At 40.4% G+C, this 27,421-nt stretch overlaps 1 protein-coding gene across 7 annotated transcripts in view; it reads right to left on the reverse strand.

Moving 5' to 3' along the window:
* The window catches only part of HYCC1 (hyccin PI4KA lipid kinase complex subunit 1), a 117,274-nt gene that overhangs the window by 47,623 nt on the left and 42,230 nt on the right, over positions 1–27,421 (reverse strand). For 6 of the 7 annotated variants that reach the window (XR_007922101.2, XM_070059649.1, XM_051852811.2 and 3 more), the window contains exons 3-10: positions 23,791–23,892; positions 18,895–19,074; positions 17,972–18,052; positions 17,360–17,475; positions 16,905–17,000; positions 5,459–5,575; positions 1,572–1,659; positions 825–984 (exon numbers count right to left, since the gene is read on the reverse strand). Coding sequence is in view for 6 of the 7 variants with exons in the window: in XM_070059649.1 (XP_069915750.1) it covers positions 825–984; positions 1,572–1,659; positions 5,459–5,575; positions 16,905–17,000; positions 17,360–17,475; positions 17,972–18,052; positions 18,895–19,074; positions 23,791–23,892 (940 nt within the window). In the remaining variant the exon portion in view is untranslated. The remainder of the gene's footprint in view (positions 1–824; positions 985–1,571; positions 1,660–5,458; positions 5,576–16,904; positions 17,001–17,359; positions 17,476–17,971; positions 18,053–18,894; positions 19,075–23,790; positions 23,893–27,421) is intronic. The other variant, XM_017344375.3, reaches the window with a different exon arrangement.

Genomic DNA, 27,421 nt, shown 5'->3' on the forward strand with positions numbered 1-27,421 from the left:
CGAAACAGAGAATGGATTTTGTATTCCCCCTACTACTCATGTTTGCCTGGGGCACAGTGCCTTGCTGTTTCCATCCAATGGTTACCTTCCAAGGAAAGTGACAGTAATCCTCTTCTTAACACTGATTCTTGCCACTACAATAACTTCTGGATAGGAAGGAAGTTATAAAATGAGTAAGAAATTAAGCCATGAGTACAAAATTAAAAGAGAAGGGAGGGAAACTGGAAGGGACTAAGAAGGCCATGGTGAATGAAATTAACCTCTAGAAAAATATTAGGATAATAAAAATGAAGTGGACAAGGAAGAACATTAATGCAAATAATCCTGAAAGAAAATTTAACTTCAAGAAAACAGAAATGCCGAGTGTTGCAGCAATATTATAACATGCTTTACCAGGAAGTCAGACAAAATGTTTAAACTCCCTGCAGTTTTTCAACTGCAGTATGAAAGTTCGCTTGCTAAACAGTTAATTCAGCAATGAGAAATAATAAGAATATTTGCAAATACTCAGGAATAGAAATCCAAATAAATCAATAAACTATAAATGCATTTTTTTCTTGCTCTCCTATTGTACAGAAATGGTATTCAAAAGGTAGCACAATTTTTAAATAAATTTCATTCTTATAATGTAAGGGGCTCTGTATCTTCCTTCCTGCCTACTGTTTCTGGAGAATGAAATAGGAGCTAAAGGCGACTCAGCAACTCTTCCTTCCAAGCTACTCTGGTAACTTTTACTAAAGTCAGCAGCTGTAGAACCATTAAGTGCTGAGAAAAATGTGAACGCACTGTCAGGGCTCTAATCTGAAGGGTCCCACGTTTCTTACCGTGTCTTTTCCACCTGTGACCTCTTATTGACATGCTGGTTACTGCGTTTCTTGATATCCTAGAGGCAGTTGGGGTGATTTCAACTTGAATACACCGTGTACCTTCCTTACTAGATTTCATGGCACCATGAGGCAATGAAGCCTTTATTGCATTGGCAACCTAAGAAGGAAAAATGAAGGTTAAGACTGACATTAACAGATGTATTATTTCACCTTGAGATAAAGCATGGTGCTAAATAGCAATAGGCTTATAAAAGAATACTCCTCTACAATAAAGAGTAATAGCTCAGAGGAAAATTTATGGCTAAAAATAATGTGAGGTACTCAAAAAAAGTTTGTGAAAAAAAATGGAATTAAATGATAAATTTATTTTAGTGCAAAAGTTCAAAAAAATACAAAGTTTTTAAATAAATTTTCATGATTTCCATGACTTTTTTGAAGTATGTGATAAGATTGAAAATTTCAAAATATTAACTTGGATTTACAAATGCCTAATGCTAAGTAATAAATGCAGCTAAGGTATGTTAAGGAGACCACACTTATAAGTTAAAAGGATTATTTATCAAGTATCTGGGAAATTAAACTAATGACATTTTCAGCTGTATATATATGCCTTCCTAAGTGTAAAATTTTCCAAATATAATAAGAACATGAATCACTAAGTATTAATGAGATGATTAATGCACTATGAATGGCTAATTTTCAATTTATAGTTGCAAAATTTACATATATAGGTGCAACACCTACCAGCAATGGCTCTGGATATAACTCTAGCTGGGCCCGGTATATAATATCATCCAGTGCTTTTTGAGCTAGCTCCCATTCTCCATTATATCTACAAAATTAAGTGAGTGAAATAATGTAATTAATTATGTATAATTAAAAAATACAATGAGAAACTATCTTCACTGAGGAAAATAACAGATCATATTAGCACACTGCTTAATATCCTGCTTCTATTATTAATATATTTTTAAATCTTTGAATTCCTTTCCATTGTATTTGAAAGCCCACTAATAGCAGGGAAATTTTATAGATGTACATTTCTTCTCTAAAGAACATGACTATTTATAGAACAAAAATCAAAAAAGGCTATGATAATTTCAAAGCACTTTATACTTTCAAAGCAAGTTACAGCATAATAAATTATATACCTTAAAATACTGTTCAGAACACTTTATGGTCAAATTACCCTTTAACTCCCACAGGTTTTCTATGAGACTCTACAACTACTGTGACTTGCAGTATCCTGAGTAGTCATTTCTTTCCATTCTGAAAGTCATTTAGATGCACACATGGTGTATGCTGCAAATATCAGAGAGATATGAGGGGAAAAATGTGCATGTGTATGCACAATATTCAAGGATATGCCAGACCCTTCCCAGAAATTGGCTAAAAGACAAAAGTGAACAGATTTATTGGCTTGACCCCCTGCCAACAAAATAAAAAATATATGAATTGCATCAAGAGTGCAAGTGAGGCCCAAAGACTGGAAAGCACTGCCCTACCCTCAAAACAAAACCAATCCAGGTAATCTAAATCATAAATTCTCAGAGCAGAGCTCCTGGGGCAAACAAGTAGCCTGAACCCTAGGAGCGGCGGGCAGCAATGCAAGCAGTGAGAACTCAGCTAAACCTTCAGACAACAGCCTGGAAGCCAGCTGCTCAAAACCAGCACAGGAGCTAGCAAGAGCACATAGAATCCCTGGAGGCACACGCAAGCGGAGCCCACGCCATGCTCCCTCACGGCGTGTCCTCCTGGCCATAAACCTCCCTCTGGTGCTCAGGAGAGAAACTGGAATCAGGGCAGGAGGCCAGAGAAAGCTGCCCTTGGCAGCACAGGCCTGATGAAGAGCGACCACTCAGTGTGGGAAAGGCAGCAAGAAGGAGCTGGAACCTTTCCTCACGCGGAAGAAACGCTCTAAAGTCTTTAAGGGGAAGAGAAACAAACCCTGGCCCCTCAGGGCACAGAAGCAGGTGGACTGTGGCTCAGAAGGAAAGACAAACAGTATCACTCTCTGCTGAGGCCACTGGAGGAGGCGCAGCACCACTGAGAAACGCCCCGCCCTGGGGTTGCAGGGGCATGGGGTTAGCCGAGAACTGAGGAGGACAGAGGTGGCCGCCGCCCACCCTCACTTCCTTCCCTCGCGCCCAGACTAGTACACACCTGCAAACAATCGACAGCACCCTATCGCCGGAGGAGGGGCAAGAACAGGGAGAGAGACCCTCTCCGAGGCGCAGCCAGACCAGGAAGGCTGGACGCTGAGGATGCAGCAGCAGTACTCAGGACAACGCGGCGGGCAACCAGATCCAAGCCTCAGGGCCAGGTGGTGCTCCGAAGGTAACCATAGCAACAGCACAACCCCCAAGCCCAGCTCACTCCTGCCTAGGACTCAAGAGGCACGCCAATTCCAGGTGTAAATAGTATTTACCTCTGTCCCTATCATCCTGCTCCTGAACAAAGTCGCAAACAATCCAAAATTACAGTGCACACACACAAAAAGCAGAGTGGGAAACTAAGGGGGGAGGGGAGAGGTGGGGAAAAAAAATCAGAGCAATCAGTAGAACTACTGAATTCAGAGACGACCCCAATGTTGAAGTTATTAAGGAAGCTGAAGTTAATATGACTAGCACATTAAAGACGAGTGGAAAAGATGGACTACATGCACACACAGATGGAAGTCTCAGCAGAAAGATGGGAACCATCAGAGGCTACTGCAAGGGAGATGAAGAACGCAGTCACTGGCCTCACTGGTAGACTAGACACAGGCAAGGGAAGAATGGCCAACGTGAAGATGGAGCAACAGAGACTACTCCAAATGAAGCGGAGAGAGACAATAAAATAGCTCAGACCATCCAAGAGCTGTAGGACAGTATTTATGGCTGAACACAGCAATCAGAAGAAAAAAATTTTTTTAATTTGACAGGTAGAGTTATAGACAAAGAGAGACAGAGAGAAAGATCTTCCTTCTGTTGGTTTACTCCCCTAATGGCCCCTATGGCCCGCACTGTGCCAATCCGAAGCCAGGAGCCAGGTGCTTCTCCTGGTCTCCCATGCTGGTGCAGAGACCCAAGCACCTGGGCCATCTTCCACTGCCCTCCCAGGCCACAGCAGAGAGCTGGACTGGAAGAGGAGCAACCGGGACAGAATCTGGCACCTCAACCGGGACTAGAACCCAGGGTGCCGGCAGCGCAGGCGGAGGATTAGCCAAGTGAGCCACGGCACCGGCCCAGAAAATTATTTAAAGAGCCAGACAACAAATCCTTCAGGCCTGTGTGTCAGTCTCTACTTCAACTGTTCAACTCTGCTACTGTAGCACAAAAGCAGCCACAGACAATATGGTGTGACTGAGTTTCAATAAAACTTTACCTATAAAAGCAGGCAGAGGGACTGGCACTGAGGCACAGCGGGTTAACGCCCTGGCCTGAAGAACCGGCATCCCACATGGCCGCTGATTCAAGTCCCAGCTGCTCCACTTCCGATCCAGCTCTCGTCTATGGCCTGGGAAAGCAGTGGAAGATGGCTCAACCCCTTGGGCCCCTGTACCCATGTGGGAGACCCGGAAGAAGCTCCTGGCCCCTGGCTTCAGATAGGCACAGCTCCGGCCATTGCGGCCAATTAGAGAGTGAACCATTGGATGGAAGACCTCTTTCTCTCTCTCTGCCTCTCCTCTCACTGTGTAACTCTGACTTTCAAATAAATAAATAAATCTTTAAAAAAAAATAAAAGCAGGCAGCAGGCCAAATTTCCTCCACAGACCATAAATTGTGCCTCCAGTCAAGAAGGGGTCTTGTAGGGATAGATCTAGTAGGGATAATTAAGGTATCAGGTGGACACAATACAAAGTACAGTAAGATGTGTAATTAAGAGAATTACAAAGTTAAAGGCAGGGTTCAAAGAAAAATGCTGGGATTTAAGTCATTAGGTACAAATGAACACCCAAATGAGAACTCAACAGTCAATTAATAATCAACTATATCTGATTAAAGAGGATTTAATGCAGTGGAGGATGCCCCAGGTCCTTGGGCCCTGCACACATATGGGAGACCAGAAGGAAGCACCTGGCTCCTGGCTTCGGATCGGCACAGTATGCCAGCCACAACGCACCAGCCGTAGTGGCCACTTGGGAGGTGAACCAATGGAAAAAGGAAGACCTTTCTCTCTCTCTCTCTCTCTCTCTCTCTCACTGTCTAACTCTGCCTGTCTAAAAAAAAAAAAAAAAAAAAAAAAAAAAAAAAAAAAAAGAGAGAGAGAGAGAGAGGCTTTAAAACGTTTTTGAAGAGGTAAAATTTCAGTGGAAGAAGATATTCATTGTATTCATTGGAGAAAAAAACTGTTTGGAAATGATTGTCAAAAGAGTAATGAAGAGAAAGACCAGGTATATTTTAAGTCTTACTGATTGTCATTCTGTCCTTGAATTAAAGAAAAATGGTTAAATGTTTTAGCTGGTTACAAGTGCTTCAGAACGTTAAAAAGATGTTTTAAATAATAAAGGTATTATCAAGATCTTCATGTTCTTTCACAAAAATATAATTTTTCTGCAAGTACGGAGATTATAATACAGTAACAACAGACTAACAGACTATAATTTTCCAAAGAAAGCAAAAATTGACTTGCACACGAGATGAACTTACAAGGCAAAATAAATCCCTGTTAACATTTGCACCATGAATCCTGAAGAAACTGGTATCCTGCTACTGACACCTTTGTATTTTCTTACATGTTGTCGAGGATATCCACAAACACAGATTCTAGAGAGACCGAAAGAAATATATATGGTAAAATTGGTAAAAATTCAGATAATTTATTTTTTAACATTTGTAAAACAACAATCTAGTAGGTATACTCTCATAACAAACCCAGTATCTGTGAAACGAAGAATCCTTCCAAGGAGAGCATTCAGCTGTAACATTTCTCTGAGTAAATTAGGCCGAGAAAAGGATATAAAAGGTTACAAAGCCTAAGGACTCCTCATATATAGCAAGTGAACGGGTTCACCAATTTTGGTCAATTCAATTATTACTAATTTGTGGCTACCACAAAGCCCATTACATGGACCTCGGTAACTTGTCATAAATTCACCTGGGATGTGACCCTAATTCCTGACAAAGTCCTTGACACAAACTTCTCAGTCCAAAAGAATACTGTAGGGGGCTAGTGCTGTGGTGTAGCAGGTAAAGCCACCGCCTGCAGTGCCAGCATCCTATATGGGTGCCAGTTCAAGTCCCAGCAGCTACACTTCTGATTCAGCTGTCTGCTAATGCCTGGGAAAGCAGCAGAAGATGGCCAAAGTCCTTGGGCCCCTGCACCCACGTTGAGAACCCGGAAGAAGCTCCTGGCTCCAGGCTTTGGATCGGCCCTGATCCAGACGTTGTAGTCATTTGGTGAGTAAACCAGAGGATGGGAGATCTCTCTCTCTCTCTCTCCTCTGTGTGTGTGTGTGTGCGTGTGTGCGCGTGTACCTCTCTGCCTTTCAAATAATAACATTTAAAATTTAAAATAACATTTAAAAAAATTTTTTTAAAAAGAATACTGTAAATTAGACTCATGGGCCAGTCTTGTGGCATAACGGGTAAAGCCTCCACCTTTGACACCTGCATCCCATATGAGCTCCAGTTCAAGTTCTGGCTGCTCCAGTTCTGATCGGCTCTCTGCTAATGGCCTGGGAAAAGCAGCTCCACACAGCCTGCCTCCCTGTGGAGACCTGGATGGAGCTCCTGGCTCCTGGCTTCTGCCTGGCCTGGTTATGGCCATTGAGGCCATCTGGGGAGTGAACCAGCAGATGGAAGATTCTCTCTCTGTCTCCTCCTGCCCCTGTAATTCTGACTTTCAAAAAATTAGTAAACCTTTTTTTAAAAAAAAATTAGACCCACATCTCATACAGTATACCATAATAAATTTTGGATTAACTGTTTTAATATTTAAAGCTCTAAAAGAAATAAACATAAGCAAATAGTTGTACATTCTTTGCATGCTGCCTAAATAAGACACCAAAGATAGACTCCTAAAGAAAGATCAATAGGTCTTAGTGAATTTTTAAAACAATTACCATACACAAAATTGAAATGCAATGAAATAGGGACTATAATGAGAAATATTTAGGGAATACTGAAGTTGAGGAGTATTTATTAGAGTGAATAGGAAACTACCTAAAAGGTGTACACAGGAACCAGCTATATAAATCATCCAGAGAACACTCTGAAGCTATAAAGCATGACATTGTGAAAGTCTAATTAAATGATGGGAAAAACTGCAAAGAGATATAGGATGTGTCTCACTATGAAAAGAATTATAACATGGGAAGCGGGATACTCAGCAGACTCATAGAATGGCAGATATCCTAAACAGCACTCTGTTCTCAGAATCAGCCCTTAAGGCATTCGGATCTGGCTGAAGAGCCCATGAGAATATTTTAGGCATGGAAAGCCAAGACATTCTGGCAAAAAAAAAAAAAAAAAAAAAAAAAAAAAAACCCAACCCACCTAAATGAAAGATCTCTGCAAGTGAGATCCTAGTGGAAAGAACAGGGCCATCAAAGAAGGAGGTACCTTTCTCTGAAGGGAGGAGAGAACTTCTACTCTGACTACGACCTTGTCTAAATATGATCAAGAATCGGTGAACTCAAAAGGCTTCCATAGCCTTGGCAACTCATGACAAGAGCCTCGGGTGATTACTGACACCATAAACAAGAGTGTCAATTTGTTAAGTCAACAACAGGAGTCACTGTGCACTTATTCCTCATGTAGGATCTCTGTCCTTAATGTGTTGTACAATGTGGATTAATGCTATAACTAGTACTCAAACAGTACTTTACATTTTGTGTTTCTGTGTGGGTGCAAACTGTTGAAATCTTTACTTAGTATATACTAAATTGATCTTCTGTATATAAAGATAATTGAAAATGAATCTTGATGTGAATGGAATGGGAGAGGGAGCGGGAGATGGGAGGGTTGCAGGTGGGAGGGAAGTTATGGGGGAAAAAGCCATTGTAATCCATAAACTGTACTTTGGAAATTTATATTTATTAAATAAAAGTTTAAAAAAAGAATTATAATCTCTAATCTGTGGGAATTTATATTCACACATGTTTTCTAAATTTTCTATTATAACATGAATTGCTTTTAAACAAAACAATAAATTTCTATTCTTAATAAATCAATTTACTAGAAAATAGCTTCATTCTCCCAATATGCTGTGGTTGATATAACATAACTTTACTTAGTGTAGTACCAGCCAATAAATTCTAAGGGTTTGCCTATTGTTCCACAGTAGTCAATACCTAGAACTTAGTATTGGGGCCGGTGCTCTGGCTTATCAGGTAAAGCTGCCACCTGCGAAGCCCAGCATCCCTTATGGGTGCTGGTTTGAATCCCAGCTGCTCCACTTCTCATCCAGCTCCCTGCTAATGCTCCTGGGAAAGCAGCAGAAAAGACAACTGAATTGCTTGAGTCCCTACACCCACATGGGAGACCCGGAAAAAGCTCCTGGCTCCGGACTTCAGTCTGACCCAGCCCTGGTCATTGCTGCCATTTGGGGAGTTAACCAGTGGATGGAAGATCTCTCTCTCTCTCTCTCTCTCTCTCTCTCTCTCCTTCTCTCCCTCTCTCTGTAACTCTGACTTTCAAATAAAAAAAAATCAAATCTTAAAAAAAAAAAAAGAAGAATAGGGACCAGCGTCATAGCACAGAAAGCTAAGCCTCTGCCTGTGGTGCCGGCATCTTATATGGGTGCTGGTTTGAGTCCCAGCTGCTCCACTTCTGATCCAGCCCTCTGCTATGGCCTGAGAAAACAGTGGAAGACGGCCCAAGTGCTTGGACCCTAGCACCCATGTGGGAGACCTAGAAGAAGCTCCTGACTCCTGGCTTCAGTCTGGCCCAGCTCTGGCTTTTTAGGCTATTTGGGGAGTGAATCAGCAGATGGAAGACCTCTCTCTTCTTTTTCTGTCTATAACTCTACCTCTCAAATAAATAAATAAATAAAATTTTAAAAAAAATTTAGTATTGCCTCTGCTTTGTGAATCTAGGCCTTTGCTTTAAAAATCCCAATGTACATCACACAGACCATTTGAAACATACCTCTCTGAGAATCTCATTAATACCAAGCAACTGCAAAGAATAAATATAAATTCATTCGACATCAAGAGGATCTCAGAATGTGTTAGAAACAAGCGTAAAAAGCAAGCAGGGAAACAGAAAAACTAGCTGCTCATGAAATAAAAGCCACTTAGAGTTTATTTGAAATTAAAAAGATTTACTCCCAAAGTAGAACAGGGGCTCCTTTACTATTTACAGAGGCCAGCATAGAGAAGTTTACTTTCTTATACTTTATGGAACGGTAGGGGTGGAAGTAAATAGAGAACCAACCATGTGTGAGAGGCAGGAATTTTCGTGAACTCCTTTATCACTCAGTCGATGCTTATTAAAGACTGATGCTGCGTCAGGCAGCAGAGACGGAGCTGGCAGCTGCAGTGCCCCGATCACAGAGACTGGGTAGGAATGTGTATGTGCTTGAATGACCCAGGCCAGAGGTGGCAAGAGCAGAGAGTGCCGCGGCGCGGTGGCAGAAGTGAGGGGTCAGAAAGGGTCTCTCAGAAAAAGATCCCTTTGAACAGCATTTTCCTCAGGGCGAAGGCAGAGGCGGGACGAAAGAGCGGGACGCTGAGGACGCTAGGAAATGATGGAGAAACTAGCTGGCTGGGGTCAGATCCTGGTGCATCTCACAGCCGCTAGGTATGACCACATGGAGAATGGGAAACCGCTAAAGGCTCCTGTTGTTTGAAGCCAGGGAGTGACAGGTTCCAGTTGCTCCTTTGATGGTATTACTCTGCACGGGAGGAGCTCACTGGAACTGCATGGGGAGGGAGCGGTGGGAGCCTGGGTGGTCTCAAAGCATCCCAGGATTGAGAAGAAGGGGTCCCGAGCTAAAGAAGTCCTGGTGGGAAGAAGGAGGAAGGGTGGGCTTGGAGCCACATCTGGGAAACACAGTCAGGCGTGAGAATGAAGGAACAAGAGAGGTGAATAATTATTCCACACTTACACTGGACAGCTCGCTAGATGCTAGTATCTCTAAATCGGGACAACAGGACGCACTGTGCTGAAAGACGTGGAGGTTCAGGCTTGCTGATCTCTACACAGATTACATGATGTCAGCTTTGCCTTCCGTGTCTATTAACACCACCGCCATTCCTCTTACCTTCAGGAATTAGTCTCCCACTGTCAAGTACAATCACAGGATTGTAATATATCATATTCAATATATAAGGCACATTCCCCTCCTCTCCCTGCCATGAATTTTAGCTAGAATACTGGCCACCCTGTCGGAGACTACATTTGCTAGTTTTTCTTGCAGCTAAGAGACCATGTGCCTAGTTTCTGGACAATGGTACATTAACTGGCGTGGCAAGCCTTGAAGAATCAGCTGCGTGCCTCCCCCCTCCTCCTCCCTGCTTATGGAATAGAAGGCAGATGTAGTAACAGTGGCCCACCTCCCTTTAACCTGAAGAATGGCAGAACCCCACAATAGAAGGAGTGGGAACACACTGGAAACATGATCAATCTAACCCCAGTCCATCTACCAGCTTGGACTTTCATGTGAGGGAGACCAAACCAAGAGCTACCTGATTCCTTATTCCTCCAGTAATACTACCCAACATGGCCCCAGAGGGGTACGTAGAAGCCTCAGACTAGAACTGGGTTCTTTGCTGGATTGTTTTCCATACGGAAGCTGAGAGAGAACATGTTCTCTCTACTGAAGTCACCACAGGTAGACCAATGAAAGCTTTTGGCTACCTGAGGTCACTGTTCTTATCACATGGATGAAGCCTATCTTCAAAAAGAAAGTACAACGCCAACAATGCAGACGATGCAATGGGAGGAAATATCCTTAAAACATCTGAGCCTCCAGCTGACCCTGGGCCACTTCCGTCCCTCCTCTTCCCAGATGCAACAAGCCCAGAAAGGCTTCCTGTGGAACAACCTAATTTAATGTAGGTATCAGCGGTAACAGGGAGAGTCCTAATTCTGAGAAGGGATCAATGGAACACTTGATGGAGATAGTAACTAGATTAGACACACACAGGTTTAGAAACCAGCAAAGAGGGATAAGATTCAGAAAAGATGCTAGGGTCAGATTAAGTTGTTGCTGTTATTAAAGACTTAAAAAAGAGTCATGGTTCTAGAGTAGTCAACCAACTTTTAAATTCACTTAGGTAAGAATTACTGAGACAATTCTCTCAAACACCAACACACCTGAAAGATTTACAAAGGAAATAAGATTTCAGTTTTCCTCATTTTCTCTACTAGCTAAGCGTAAGGGAAGAAGCACTTATCTACGAGGAGCTGAATGAACTAAAACCATTTTTCAGAAATGCAAAGGGTTAGTTTTTCTATAACTCCTAAAACTAAGACTGTGGATTTTGCATTCATTAACAAAAGATCCTTTAAAAGTAAAAAGTTATTTCCTTTAGTCCTAATTCTACTTACAGAATCATAAATATGAAGTAGAAGAGATCATCTATCATTCATTCATTTGTTCAACAAAGTTATTAAGGTTCTCCTGAATACCAGGCACTTCTCTAAGTTCTCAGGATACAAAAACAGCCAAAGTCCCTGACTTCCTGAAGTCGTTAGCAGCTGACAGACCATACCAAATAAACAAGCCAGGCAATTGCAGCGTAACAAGTGCTATAAGGAAATAAACTCAAGTGGCAAGGTGCTCCTTTAGAATAGATGGTCATGGAGGGCCTCACCAAGGAGGCAACATTTGAGCTGAGAAGCAAAACAGTCCAGACCTGGCCAGCTGCATCATTAACTTTTTTTTCCATTCATTTCTTTCAGTACTTACAAATTCTGAGCTACTCTTCAGTTTCACTTCACTATTCAAAGACAGCCTGTTCTCATACACCCTTCACCGAATATAAACAAAATGCAAAACAGAATACAAGCAAGCAATGAAGCTACCTGCCACATGGACGTTTGACTCCCCTATTCATCAGGGCTCTATCCTGAAATTGTCTGGTTCCCTCCTCCAATCCAAAACCCAATGAACACCTTCTTCAATCACATTCAAAGAAAATCCTTTTTGAAAAACACATTTTGTCAATAAATTTCTGGGAGAAGTTCTGAGTATCGACTTGTAAGTGTGGAAGATTCTTTGCTGTGATTCTCTTTCTCTGTTGAGAAACACTGGTCTTATTTTTAGAGTAAAGGTGAACTTTGGAGATCGCTATTAATATATTCTAAGTTATAACCACAAGATAATTAGAAGGCCCATTCTGGTACTGGCGTTGTGGTGCAGCAGGTTAACCTGCCACCTGGGACACTGCCATGCCATATGAGCACCGGCTAGAGTCCCAGCTGCTCTGCTTCCAATCCAGCTCCCTGCTAATGCGCCTGGAGAAGCAGCCAAAGCTGCCCCAACTGCTTGGACCCCTGCCACCCATGCAAGAAAACTGAATGGAGTGCCAGGCTCCTGGCTTCAGCCTGGCTCAGCTCTGGCTATTGTGGCCATTTGGAGAGTGAACCAGCAGATGAAAAATATTTCTCTAACTCTGCCTTTCAAATAATTCTTTAAAAAGGAAGGTGGCCTGTTTCGGTGAGGTTATGCACTGTCTTCTGTCCTCATGCTTCTGCTTTTTGAATTTAGGAGCTTAACAAAGGTTTCCTCTTCTGTCATTTTCCTCAAGTGATGAACATGCACAAAAGCCATGCTCAAGTAGCTGATGGAAAGATTATCTTTCTTGGGGTTGTGAAGGATGGACAAGGTTTAAATAGGTAAAAATAAGTTTCCAAAGAAAAGAGTAAGAAATTAAAAAATCAGCCACAGGTTCTCTCAACAAGGAATGCCCTAATAATATCAGTTATGCTCTAGGACTGTTGGTATGAGAATAGCAAACAGGTGAGGAGGAAAGAAAGTGATTCTGTGCATACACTGTGAATGTGAATGTGTGTTCATTACTGGGGTACAGCCATATGATAACTGTCACTTGTAACTGGTTGTGTGTGTGTGTGTGTGTGTGTGTAAGGAAGTAACTGGAATAGGAGAATTCACTACTCATACAAGAGTGCCCTCAATGGACAGAAAACAAGAAGAAATGCGTCCAGGTGGTCAGGAACACTGGTCCACAAGTGAGGAGAGGGGCAGGCTTCATTTATCACAGGAACAAATACACTAATGAGCATTCACAGCAGTCCATGTCCCAAGTTGGCCAGCAGCATGACTAACCAGGGGTGTCCCTCGGACAGCGAGAGAGAATTCAACTTCATGGCCTATGATGGCTTCATCTTTGGTACTTTCATTCCACATCAAGAGGCCAAGATTAGCCATCTGTTAAACAGCCTTGCATTATCAGAGGTGGCCAACGGTAACTTAAAAAAAAATAAATAAAAGAAATCCATCCCACAAACCTAGAGGACTCTGGGATATACTAACAAAACCTACAGGGAGTACTGATGAGTATATTCCTTTATGTAGTGCCATATATAGTGGTTAGTGCTAGCAAAGAATACAAATTTGACTATAACGTCTTCAGTCCAGCTCTTGCCCAGTTTGAGACGTCTTCTTCAGGTTGTCCGCGCACACTATGTAGGAAGAACACACACCACCAAGCTAGCCAGCAGGCTGATTCAGGAAGGCAAAGCACACAGTAACTGAAGATTCCTCCTCAGTAGATGGGATTTGTGTGCCAGAGACTGGGAGGGAAGTCTTCAAACACTGTTTTAATTATTACCCCAATGCATTACAATCAGAAGATTACAGAGAATTGACACATTGTCACTGATCCTAGTTCAGATGTGCACTGAGCTTTTTCTGGTTGTATTTATGTAGCCTTTTTCCTAAATGACCTGACTGGTAATTGTGAAGCAAAATGAGCAGCAACTGAAAACAAGTGGTGCGTGGCCAAACGGATTGGTTTAACCAAAAAACAATGTGATTACTTCCATCTTTATTTATAACACACTCATCACCACAGCTCTGGAACCAGCTTTCTTTCCATAGACATAAACTAGGCTTAGCAAGATTAGGAAGATGTGTTTCACTACCCTTTTCTAGTCATTAGAATATATAAAACTTTGTAATTTGAATATTTGATAAACAAAAGATACAGGAGTTAAGAGAAATAACTGGATTTTATCATTGAGAATACAATAGCAGGAAATTTAAAATAAAAATAAAAAACCTAAAAAATTAAGAGACAGGAATGACAAATTTGATGGAGTTACTCTTATACCATATCTTGTAGGTGAAGAATCAGCATTACTTAAATAGCTTAAGTCTTCTGAATTACTTAAGTCAGCTCTCACCCACCTCCTCAACACACAAACCCTTGTTTTTTTTTTTTTATGTTGGGGAACATTTATATAGAATTCATTTCTCCTGTGCACAGATTAATCTAATATATTTCTTCCAAAAATCTTCCTTAGCCAAAATTCTACAGCTCATTTTTCTTTTTTTTCTTCTCTCTTGTTTTCTTTCCTTTCCTCCTTCCTTCTTTCCTTTCCTCTCTTTTTCTGGTAAAGATTTATTAATTTATTTGAAAGTCAGAAAGAGCAAGAGAGATACCTCACCAAATGACTACAACAGCCAGGGCTGGGTCAGACCAAAGCCAGGAGCCAGGAGCTTCATCCTGCTCTCCACATGAGTGGCAGGGACCCGAGCATTCTGGCCATCTTCCACTGCCTCCCCAAGCACATCAACAGGGAGCTGGATAGGAAGCAGAGAAGCTAGGACTCAGGGTATCACTGTGACATGGGACATCAATGTTGCAAGTGGCACCTTAATCTCTGAGCCACAACACTGGCTCCTCTTACAGCTATTTTTTAAGTAACTTCTATTGCAGCTGGCTTTCAAAACCAGTTTCTGCCTGCATTCTGTGTTGAAAAATTATCCAGTTCCCTGGTTAGGTAACATTAATACACTATAATTTTTTACCTACATTATAAATGTGGTTATATTAGGAGGCAGTGCACCGGAGTTCCACAGGACAAAAACCAGGGACACATGTTCTTCCCTGGTTTTCCCATGAGTAGTTTCAGGGCAGCATCAGCAGTGATTGTTATTAGGGCACTGTATGAGAATGTGGAGTCTCAAAGATAGTTATGTACATATCCATAAACTATACAAACATACATGCATACATGCGTATGTTCATCAACACACACGTATATGAGGACGGCTTTAATGGAAAATGTGTATTATGAAAAAAAATGCATGGGTTTCAAGGTTTCTTTGCATCAAAATAAATCTTTCAATTCTATGTCCTCCCAACTTCCTGAAGTACCCCAGTGTATGCATTCCTGCGTCCTACCATCTAAGCAACTGCTTCAGAGCACGCCCTGGCCTTGGCAGTGTTTCGAGTTCTGGAGTTCTGTGGTTCTGTGGTCCTGTAGTTCTGTGGTTCTGTGGTGTTCACCCTTTAAACTAGGATTTCTGAAGAGTGGTCCTTAACCTCCTTTCAGTCCCTTACAAAGTCTTCCGTGGACCACAGTGAAGTGAGAAACAAGGAAGGCCAGACTTACTCCATTCTTCTTTTACAAATCACTGTCCTTCCCTTCACTCTTTCCCCATTTTTCTTGTGAAACAGTCTCCTGCTTGTTAAATAATGTCATAGTAGAGATCTTTAACACAACAACTTGGCAAAATAAAAAGTTGGCTCTCTTTCTATCCGTTTTGAAACTTTACCAATTTATGAAATTCAGAAGTCTGGAAAAGCTCTTCCTTTAGATGATTTAAAGCAAGAAATGTATCAGAATGACTCAGTCAGTGGTACAGAGAGCACATTGGCACCATCTTTCAAAATTAGGAAATGTAATTATACTCTGACTCAGGAATCATCTGAAATTCTCTCTCTGCAAGCCCCCTGCCTGTTAACTCCATTCTCCACTGCTTCACATGGTCTTCCACCTAGCCAGTACCAGATTCACCTTTACTGTTTTGATCAGTTTGACTTTTAAGTATTGCTCAATGGACCTCCCTCTGGCTAAGTTGCATTTTCTAAATAAGTTCCCCAATACAAATTCTTTTTTTTTTTTTTTTAATTTGACAGGTAGAGTTATAGATAGTGAGAGGGAGACAGAGAGAAAGGTCTTCCTTCTATTGGCTCACTCCCCAGATGGCTGCTATGGTCGGCGCTGTGCCAATCCGAAGCCAGGAGCCAGGTGCTTCTTCCTGGTCTCCCATGCGAGTGCAGGGGCCCAAGCACTTGGGCCATCATCCATTGCCTTCTCGGGCCACAGCAGAGAGCTGGCCTGGAAGAGGAGCAACCGGGACTAGAACTTGGCACCCTATATGGGATGCTGGTGCTGCAGGCAGAGGATTAACCAAGTGAGCCACGGCGTTGGCCCCTCAATACAAATTATTCTATAAATTCCTTAATCATACAATTTCCCTTATTCACCTGAATTATCAAAGGAATAATTTCTGTCTTTTTTGTTTTATTTGTTTAGAAAAAAAGTAATATGTTTCCCAGTGAAACTGTAAAGAACCATAGAAAATCACAAAGGAAAAAATTAAAATAAATCATAATTCCATCTACTGGATATAATCATCATTAATATTCCAGTCATATTCAGCAAGCACAGGAATCATACAATATATAACTATCACTTAATGCTCCTTTAAATTAGGATTTTTTAATGTTTCCACAATACATTAAAGGATATTATAATTTATTTAACCACCTCCTTGCCTCCATTTTTTTTTTAACAAGAAAAGCTTTAAATTCTGTATCTCTTACTTATTCCTCGGCACAGAAAAAATAAATAAGTAAAAGTAAACAAAAAGAAACCAAACACATGCCCAAACTTGAAAGGTCATAATAGTTCCACCACTTTAGATACACAGTATAATACTTTCCTGGTTAAATATTGTATTTAAGTGTTGTTACGCTCTATATTCTTCATCATGTCTTTTGTGATTGTCATTCATGGGAAGCTTCCTAGGAGTTGGGTAGGCTGAGATTTATATTAACTTAATGTTTTAAAAACATGATTGCATAAAACAAAAGCCATTTAGGTAATGCAACAAACCAGCAATCCTAGATTCATATATTACAACATTAAAAACATTTGAATTTTAATTTACCTTGAGCAAATTTGACACAGTGATTGAAGAGAAACACCGGGCATATAGGTTAAGGCAGCATTATAACACAACAAAAGGAATGTCAACACTTCAAACCTAAAGACAAACCAAAAGAATAAGAAGAGATCTTTAGAATGCTAAGAAGTCAACCATAATAGGCAGGAGTGTGACCACAGGGGAGACTTATGTTATAGAACAGACCTGCATAACATAAGGATCCCAATAATGGTAAGAAGCTAAAAAGGAAAAAGACTTTCCAAGGAACAGCCATGCAAACTTATCTTTAAAATTGAATGTTCCAGATGACACACGAAGCAAAGCACAGTGACAAATCTAGATGTGTATTTCTCTTGCATAAGATGACTCACTATTCAGATAAGTTGCCATATATAACTGATTAAACAATACTATAAATCTACTGAAATCACTTTTTAAAGTCAGTCCCAATGGTATACCTATTCTGTGCTGTCAGCATCTCCCTTTGAGGATGAGGTCCACTGTACACAACTTTGGACAAACCGTGCTGGGAGAGTGCACTTTCAGTCAGGGCCATGGACCCAATGCTGGAAGGCTGCAGAAAAGACATTTGAACAAAGGGGGAAAAGCTATTCCATTGAAAATATGGTATTTTCAGTACATACACCACTAAGAATGACTACCATGAACATGATATACACTAAAAATATTCAGACTAACTACCAAATTTTCTGCTAAAAAAGAAATAAATAATTTAAAACCAAACCACAAAGGATAAATAAGAAATGATTTCAAAAAATTCTGCTGTGGAAATACACAATTGCTATATACAAAAACAATCAGATTAGACATCTCTCAGGAGCTGAGAAAACAGACTACTTTCAACGGATCTTTTACTATCAAATTTTAATTCAGAGTTTAATGATTTTGATTATTCATTTTATTTTGGAAACAGTAAATACTTTGGTAATTTATACTTTTTAAGGTACTAATAAATTCATCAATTTTGTTCGCCTCGATAACTAACCCCTAATTTAAGGCAATATCAAACCTTAGGACTAGTAAACTTACTTTGATAAAATGTCACTTACTTCATGATACACAGATGGTTTGGATAAAGATGGAATCGTAAAACTCAATACTTTGCTATGTCCCTGTTTGTCAACTATTTCCTACAAAAGTGAAAGAAAATATCTTGACATATTTACCTTTTTTACACATAAATTCATTTTGTTAGTCTAAATTTAAAAAAAAAGACCTGAGTAGAAAGGAATCTTAAAGTCAATTATAATCTTAAACCATGAGACTCTATTATCAATTATTCATAAATAGCAATAGTTAAAATGCATATCCTCTTAGTTTTAAAATATAAGTAACAAATAGCTTTGAGAATGGCTCAGACACAGATACAATGTCTTAATAAACACTGATCTTTCTAATAAAGCCAGTTACATTTTCTAAATCAATTAAGGATATAAATAAGAATGGGTCTTAAATTTCTTTTCCATTTTTAAAACTATAAACCATAAGTATCTAGAACATCATACTAATTGATATATAAACTCTATTAGTATTGAAAATTCTAAGTAATGAAAATCCTAAATCAATGGTGCAAACCCTGGAGGTGATCCACATTTTACGGGACTATGCTGAATATTAGATGAGGTTTTTTCTAAACTTTTTGTGAAGGTCAGAAACATCATTTAAGAGCAGTACATTTTAAGTTCAAAATTTAAAACACAACAATCATATTTTTTGGGTACCTCCTTAAAAGAATTGAAATCATTTGATTTCTAGTCTTCAATCAATCCATAAGGGTTTTTTTACATAATTACATGTATGCCTGTAGAGTCTCTAACCACATACAATCTTTTTCTTTTTTTGAGAGAGAATGAACTATGAGTCATTTGATATATGAAAAACAAACATAAGCTTTACCAAAAAAAAAAAAGTTGCAAAGGTTATGGATTGGATTTTGCTAAAAAACACTGTGTTAACTACATTAAATACAAACCAAATTGTAAACCCCTAAGAGAAGAGCTTCGATGCATCCGCTGCTGTGCACGTTTCTGCTGGCTGAAACTGCGAGGTAGCACCAAATCAGTTCTGGGAGAAACTGCAGGGTGAACCGAAGCAACTGTTCCTCCCCACTGCGATAGAACTCAAAGAGCTGGTGACAGACAGGTTCTAGCAACTGGAAGGAAAATGAAACGCATTTGAATGACATTGTTATATGAAATGTAAAAGGTTTTTCTGGATTGGTGACTAATGAAATATATAAATATTTTAATATTTTTTGAAGCAAAGCTATTCATGACTAAGCTATTTAGTAAACTTTTGGAACCTTGGGGGATGGGCACACAGTGCAACACAAGTATGAAGGCAGAGTGTAAACTTCAAGACCATCTTGAACTGTTAGATAGTATAGGTATGAAAACCATGTCTTTTTAACTTCTGAAAATAGCTAAGTTGTCGGAAGTTTCTTCCTTAATATCCATCACTGCTGGTTAAATACATGACAATATAGAAATGGCTTGCCATGGGGTCAAGGAAACTAGGAAGTCACTGCCACATCTCCCTTCCGAGCTGTCTCTAACAGCAGTGACTAGCATGTACGATAGCTGAATAATTACAGAGCCCCTGGGTTGAGATTCTGATTGTAACCATGGTTAATTGTCCCCCAGATAATCTAAATGTCCCTATAATTTTTTAAAAGATTTATTTATTTACTTAAAAGTAAATTTATTTACACAGAGAGAGGAGAGGCAGAGAGAGAGAGAGAAAGAGAGAGAGGTCTTCCATCCGATGGTTCACTCCCCAGTTGGCCACAATGGCTGGAGCTCTGCCCATCAGAAGTCAGGAGCCAGGAGCTTCTTCCCAGTCTCCCCCACAGGTGCAGGGGCCCAAGGACTTGGGCCATCTTCTACCACCTTCCCAGGCCATAGCAGAGAGCTGGATTGGAAGTGGAGCAGCCGGGTCTCGAACCAGGACCCACATGGGATGCTGGCACTGCAGGTGGTGGCCTTACCCACTAAGCCATAGCACCAGCCCCAATTTTGTTTTAAACCTAATTTGGAGGCCGGCGCCGCGGCTCACCAGGCTAATCCTCCACCTGCAGCACTGGCACACCGGGTTCTAGTCCTGGTCGGGGCGCCGGATTCTGTCCCGGTTGCCCCTCTTCCAGGCCAGCCCTCTGCTATGGCCCGGGAGTGCAGTGGAGGATGGCCCAGGTGCTTGGGCCCTGCACCCGCATGAGAGACCAGGAGAAGCACCTGGCTCCTGGCTTTGGATCAGCGCGGTGCGCCGGCTGCATTGTGCCAGCCGGGGCAGCCATTGGAAGGTGAACCAACGGCAAAAGGAAGACTTTTCTCCCTGTCTCTCTCTCTCTCTCACTGTCCACTCTGCCTGTCAAAAAAAAAAAAAAAAAAAAAAAACACACCATAATTTGGAGCCATCTGTAACCGTCTCCTTTCCCACCATACCCCCACCACTACCCAGTTACTAGAGCGGCTGTATCTTCACAATAGACTGTCTTTTTTCAATTCAGAAAGGCAAGATAAAAGACACTCATAGATAATATTATTTTACAGTATACAGAACAATCACACACAAGTCAATATGTCACAAGATTCACAGGGTACTGATTTTTCAAGGAAACAATCCAGCTATTATATTTTCAATGAACTATATACTTCACTAGTTTACATAATGGATTTAACTCATTTTACTAAACAGATTTTCTACTGCCAATAATTGAAATGAACAGAAACTAATTTAAAGTGGGTGTTTTGGTTTCAAATAATTTAAATATGTAAACTGAAAATTAAAGTCAACATTATTTAAATAAGATTTAACAAAAGTCACATTTCAGTAAACATTGACTAAATCAAGTTAAACTTTCCTATCAGACAAACTACCTAACTTCTGACAGTTACTCCTCATAAGGAATGTTTTCCCACTCTCTAAATGGTCTTTAGAGGGCGACAGGTGTCCACTGTGGCTATGGGAAGGCAGCAGGAAACTGGAGGGCAGGAGGTGAAGTAACCCCATTTACAAACAAAAAAAGATCTTAGAGTAGGAATTTGGAAGAAAGACATTAGAAATGATAAGAAGAAGGAAAGACTGGTTAGCTTCCAGGATACAGTTTCTAAATTTCCTTGTGTACCAGCCTCAACAATCTTGCCTGTGGCACCTGCATCCCATTTGGGCACCAGTCTGAGTCCCAGCTGCTCCACTTCCAATCCAGCCCCTTGCTAACGCACCTGGTAAAGCAGCAAAAGACGGCCTGAATGTTTGGGCCCCTGCACCCATGAGGCAGACCCAGAAAAAGCTCCTGGCTCCTGGCCTCAAACCAGCTCAGTTCTGGTCATTGCAGCCATTTGGGGAGTGAACCAGCAGATGGAAGATTTCTCTCTGTCTCCCTCCTCACCTCCTGTAACTCTGACTTTCAAATAAATAAATAAATCTTAAAAAATAAAAAGAAAACTTGTAGGATGATACACTTCATCTCCAAATCCCTGGGAAAGCTTTGACTAGATCAACTGGTAAGACTTGACGCATCTAGCAAATATTTGCAAGTTATAAAACCTTATTAGAAAATGTATTCAAGACAGTCTGCAAGAACACAGAATCAAACTTAATCAAAACACACTCAAAGGCCTTATAACCAGCTTGAAGTCCAACATTTAAAGGGTCGTTGCTTTATGAAAGCAGGACCAAATGAAGACAGACTCAAAGGGGAGGCAGAAATTACATGTCACAGAAAGATTAGATGAAACTGTTTGAAACCCACACCAACACCAGTATCTGTGCAGTGTTTTACAGTTTGCAAAGTACTACTTTTCCATATATGAACCTCATCAATTCCAAAACACTGTAGGGTGGAATATCATTACCCACACTTTCCAAGTGAGAAAATAGAGACAAAGAGGCCAATATCACAAAGGTCAGAACTAGACTCAGGCCTTTTAACTACTTTATAAACATTCTGGAGTTTTGGAAAAGAAAATAGTAACATACAGGTTGGGAAACACAGGCAGTGTCTGACAACCTAACTTGAATATATTTGAAGCAATGTTCATGGAGCATTAGAACAGGCTGTGCTCCCTGGAGTCTGGGTTGAAATTCTGAGTGTTCTTTCTCAAGGAAACATTGTCATGTATGGTGGTTAGGTTATCCAGTACTATTAAAAAGAACTGTACCTCAAGTTTATTTTTTATGTGTTAAATAGGCTTTTTATGAGTCTGATGAGAACCTAATCATGTATCTTGTCTCCATTCTAAAACACATCCAGAGCTCTAAAACAGTAAGCTACAAAGGGACATTTACAACAATTCGTTCATAAGTTAAGAAGTCTGTATCCAAGACACATTTCTAGTGGTAGAAACGGTTCACAAAACATGCTCTTTAATAACTAAGTAGGAGAGCTGGCACTGTGGCCAGTAGGTTAAGTCCCTGACTGAAACACCTGCATCCCATATTGGAGTACAAGCTTGAGTCTTGGCTGCTCCACTTTCAATCCAGGTCTCTGCTAATGTACCTGGGAAGGCAGCAGACAATGACTCAAGTACTTGGGCCACTACCACCCAGGTAGGAGACCCAAATAGAGTTCCAGGCTCCTGGTTTCAGCCTGGCCCATCCCCAACTGTTGCTGGCATTTGGGGAATACACTAGCAGATGAAAGACTCATTCTCTCTCTCTCTCTCTCTCTCTCTCTCTCCCTTTTACATAAATAAAAATAAATCAGAGGAAAATAACTAAACTGGGAGAATCAAGCTTGCGTAAATTTACTAGGAAAACCTTGCAAAATGTTTGTATGAACAACCACTGAGGAACACAGGTAGGGAAGACAGAGCAGTTGGAAGGACTCTGCTGCTCAGGCGCCAGCAGCCGCTGGTAGCGGCCTCTCTCATTCCAGGATCTCTACTCCTAGAACCCCAAAGAGGCATCCCATGACTCTCAAAAAAGAGCTAATGTCATGACAGACTTCAGCATTCTTAGCCTCCAATTGTATGCCTATCTAAAATTGCACTCAGTTAAAAGCACCACTCAAGCAAACAACACCATACCCATACACACTGTCTCTATATCTGTTTCTTGACACAGTACATACACCTATCTCAGGGTCTTCCAACCTATTTTTCCCCCTCCAGGAAAGTTCTTGCCTCTGATTTTTGTCTCTCTTGCTTACTTTAATTCATTCAGATCTTGGTTCACCTCCTTGGTCCAACACGTACCTTCCCTACTCCACATCTTTATATCCTCATAGCTTTATCCCTGACAAAGTATTACACATGAGGTCATAAACCTTGCAATAACCGATCTCTCTCTCTCTCTCTCTCACACACACACACACACACATGCACAAACACATACATAGAATGCTCAAAGATAGCTTTTGGAATATGTTAAAAAATTTATCTATTTTTGCTTGACAAATGGTACATACTGGATTTCATTTCATATTGCTCTTTAAACATATATATTTTCTTACCCTTTTATATGCGTTACACTTCATAATAAAAATAAAAATAATCAATTGAATATAACAGCATCATAGGGGCCAGTGCTGTGGCACAGTGGGTTAAAGTACTGGCCTGAAGCATCAGCATCCCATCTGGGTACCGGTTCTAGTCCAGGCTGCTCCTCTTCCAATCCAGCTCTCTGCTGTGGCCTGGAGTAGCAGTAGAAGATGGCCCAAGTGCTTGGGCCCCTGCACCCGCATGGGAGACCTGGAAGAAGCTCCTGGCTCCTGATCGGCACAGCTCCAGCCATTGCGGCCATCTGCAGAGTGAACCAGCAGGTGGAAGACCTCTCTCTGTCTCTCTCTCTCTCTGTAACTGTCTTTCAAATAAATAAAATAAATCTTTAAAAAAAAAAAAACAGCATCATAAACTGTAAGAATACTTACCTCACTTTGTGGTTCCTGGATAACTTTATAGAGAGATGAAACTAAAGAACTCTTGTCTTTCAAATTTGTGGCATAATTTGGTAAAGATGCTTCTGGTAGTGTCTAAACAAATTAAAAAAAAAAAAACAAGTTATATTTTTATGAAATTTCCAAGATAGGAAAATCCACAGAATAGAAAGGAGATCAGTTGTTGGCAGACACTGGAGGAGGAAGGGGGTGGATTGAGAGTGACTGACAGGTAGAGTGTTTGGGGGGTGATAGGAATGCTGGCTGCACTACATTGCAAATCTGCTAAATAAATAAAAATACTGTATTTCATATTAAAATGGTGAATCTTCTATGAATTATATCCCAACAAAAAAAAATAAAGCAAAAATATATTCTAGCCTCTGCCCATCATCAGGGACATAAATTAACATCAATACTTCATCTTTGACCACTTTGAGGTTAAAATTGAGAATGCAAACCCCGTGTGAAGCTAGTGATATTTTTTGTGGTGGTATATAAATTATGAGTCACGTTATCTATACTGATCCTGATTCTTCCGAAACATGTTATATACGGCTCTGATAATGTTTCAGAGCTGAATGTCATAGCAGACCGTTCGATCCAAATGTCTCCTGAGCAGTATGTTGTGAGTAGTAAGCTCTGTAACGCTGTTCTACTCTAGGAACTGGTGGGAAAACAGACTTCTCAGATGTTCTCACTACCAACCATAAACTAGTTTCCCCAGTGCAACTTAAAATAGGAGCAACTAATCATAGCTTGCCAGCACCACCCACACAACAGGACATGCGACCAGAGAAGAATGTGAACGGATTAAGCATTAAAAAAAAAGTGGGGAAGTATGCAGAAGACACCGATGTCATGATAACGACGATAAAATTGGCCTCTGGAGTCATTATTCTTTCTCTCCCAACTAAGTCCTCATTTCCTCCAGTCAGTGCTAATCCTGTAGTAGACACCACGCCTCAAGGTAGTCCTAAGCGTCACTCCAAAACACGTGCTACTTTTCACACATTCTGCATCCTAGTAGTTCATGATTTACACGGGTTTTGGTCCTACAGATATATGTGTACATAAATAGACATGTAAAATTCAACAGTGTGGGGCTGGCGCCATGGTGCACTAGGTTAATCCTCCGCCTGCGGCACCGACATCCCATATGAACACTGGTCCTAGTCCCGGTTGCTCCTCTTCCAGTCCAGCTCTCTGCTATGGCCTGGGGGGGAGGGGAGGCAGTAGAGGATGGCCCAAGTGCTTGGGCCCCTGCACCCATGTGGGGGACCGAGAGGAAGCACCTGGCTCCTGGCTTCTGATCAGAGCAGCTCTGACCATTGAGGCCATGTGGGTAGTGAACCAATGGAAGGAAGACCTCTCTCTCTGTCTCTCTCTCTCTCAGTCTGTAACTCTGTCAAATAAATAAATAAATCTTTGAAAAAAATTCAACAGTGTAGCTTTTCATAATAAGGATATGATGTGACGCGATTTCACTTTACAGTGAGCTCCTGGAGGGTAGGAGCTGTCTTACCACTTCTGCATCCACACCACTCGGCACAGGCTCCCGCGCAAACCTTTGCTGAGGGAACTTATCATAGATAGAAGAAGAAATGAAAACTGCCACTGCAATTCCTCAGCAGATTCTTTAAAAATAGGTCATATTTCACCTTAGGATATAAAAGGGAATAGATTTCTTAAATCTAATACATGAGTTTTGTTTGCTAGAATAGTAAGTAAATGTGAATTATCTGAGAACCTTCCACCATCCTCCAGAGGAAAAACAAGCTCACTGCACTGCTTACATAAACAAGAGAGGAGATTAGGGCATGCTTCAATATTTCAAAAGCACAGAACAAAAGATCTCCAGGCAACATTTCATTTCCGTCATTTGATCAAGAGTAACTTAACACTAGGGGAATTTATATAAAAAGGGATTAACAGTCAAATAAATAACAGATTTCTAACCCTCTGAAAAGAAATGAACCTACATATTTTATATTCCTAGTTTTATATAATTAAAGCACAAATTAAAAATTATATAATTAAAATATATACATATATAGCACACTATATATGTATCTAATATAAATGTCTATAAAATTTAAGAATAAGTGAATTAAAATATAAATATCTTAGAATTAGTGGATAGAGAGATAATATTGTAATATACTACCTAGGCTAAAATTAAAACAATGACTAAATTTTTTAGTTTATAACTCAGTTAACGCTCGTGAGGTAAACTATTTTTATGAAACAGCCAAAGGCAGAAAGACACCTCTTTTCTGAAGAGATAAGCTCTGGAAAATCAGTGCTACTACTACTAAATGAGAAGAGGGATAGCCTAAAAATTAATGCAGTAATTCTTATATTTTATTCAAAATTCTGTCATTATTTCACTTTGTGAATGTGGGAAAAGTTACTTTTGCACGCAAAAGGGGAGAAGATACAGCTGCTGTGTGTATGAATGGTGCTTGAAAAGCTTAAGATCTGAGAGGTCCAAATGAATTTAAAAACTGTTAGAGCCAACATTTATATCTCCCTGCACTATACTAATTCAAAAGTACTGGCCTTCTTAATACCATTTAAGGCTTCTCATACTTCAGACGGCAGAGGTGAGGATGAAAGGCATCAATGAGACATTATGCTGGGAAATTTTTCTGGGAAAAATTTGAAGACAGATGCTTCATACTAAAGTATCGTCTGCCAGATGGCTTTTTTTTTTTTTTAATGTAAGGAGATAATATGGGTTGGGTGCAAAAGAATTAATGAAGACGGACAGATGGGAGAAGAACCAATAAATAAAACAACCTTTTCAACAACATCACACATAAGACTGGATTTGAATCACTTATTAAGATTCAGTGGCTATCAGAAAATTGAAAAAGTTAGGAGTCTAGAAATCTATTAGATAAATCTACACATAGCAATCATAAAAACACAATATAACCTGAAAGAAATGTTTTACAAATAAATCTTAGAAAAGATAAAGATTGAACTTTTCATGAAATCTTGAAATGAAATCCTAGTCTAATCATTTTGTCGGTATATAAAGACAAGACAAATATGAGTCCAAAGCTAAAGCACACACCCAAGTTTTTACAAAGGGAAAAAAATTTCTTTAATATTTAAAATTTTAAATAAAAGATGCTCACAAAGCAAACTGTCTCTGTGCTTTGAGAGGCTGCTGAATGAGGTTATGAGGCTGGGAGTTCAGACTGTGACCATGAACAGTGTACAGCTAACACCATCTTCACTGACCACCTGCTTTGGTTTTCTGATGAAGACACTGAGACCTGCAGAGCTTCTGTGATTTGCCCAACATAACACAACAACCAGCAGGAAAACTGGGATTTGATCAAAGGATTTCTGACTCAGCCCACTTGACCAAGCACGGTGACCTTGGCCTGATTAGGACTATGGTTATTATTTTAACAAATGTCATTTAACATCACAAATCACTTCAAAAGGCAGGTTACTCAAATTTCAAATTATCTTAATTTTAAAAGTACTTACCAGGGCCACCATTGTGGCACGCCAGGTTAAGCCGCTATTATGATACCGATGCCAGCATTTCCCTATCAGAGTGCCAGTTCAAGTCCTGGCTATTCCATTTCCCATATAGCTGCCTGCT

The sequence above is a fragment of the Oryctolagus cuniculus genome, chromosome 16 (genome assembly GCF_964237555.1).
Source record: "Oryctolagus cuniculus chromosome 16, mOryCun1.1, whole genome shotgun sequence".
Lineage (NCBI taxonomy): Eukaryota > Metazoa > Chordata > Mammalia > Lagomorpha > Leporidae > Oryctolagus > Oryctolagus cuniculus.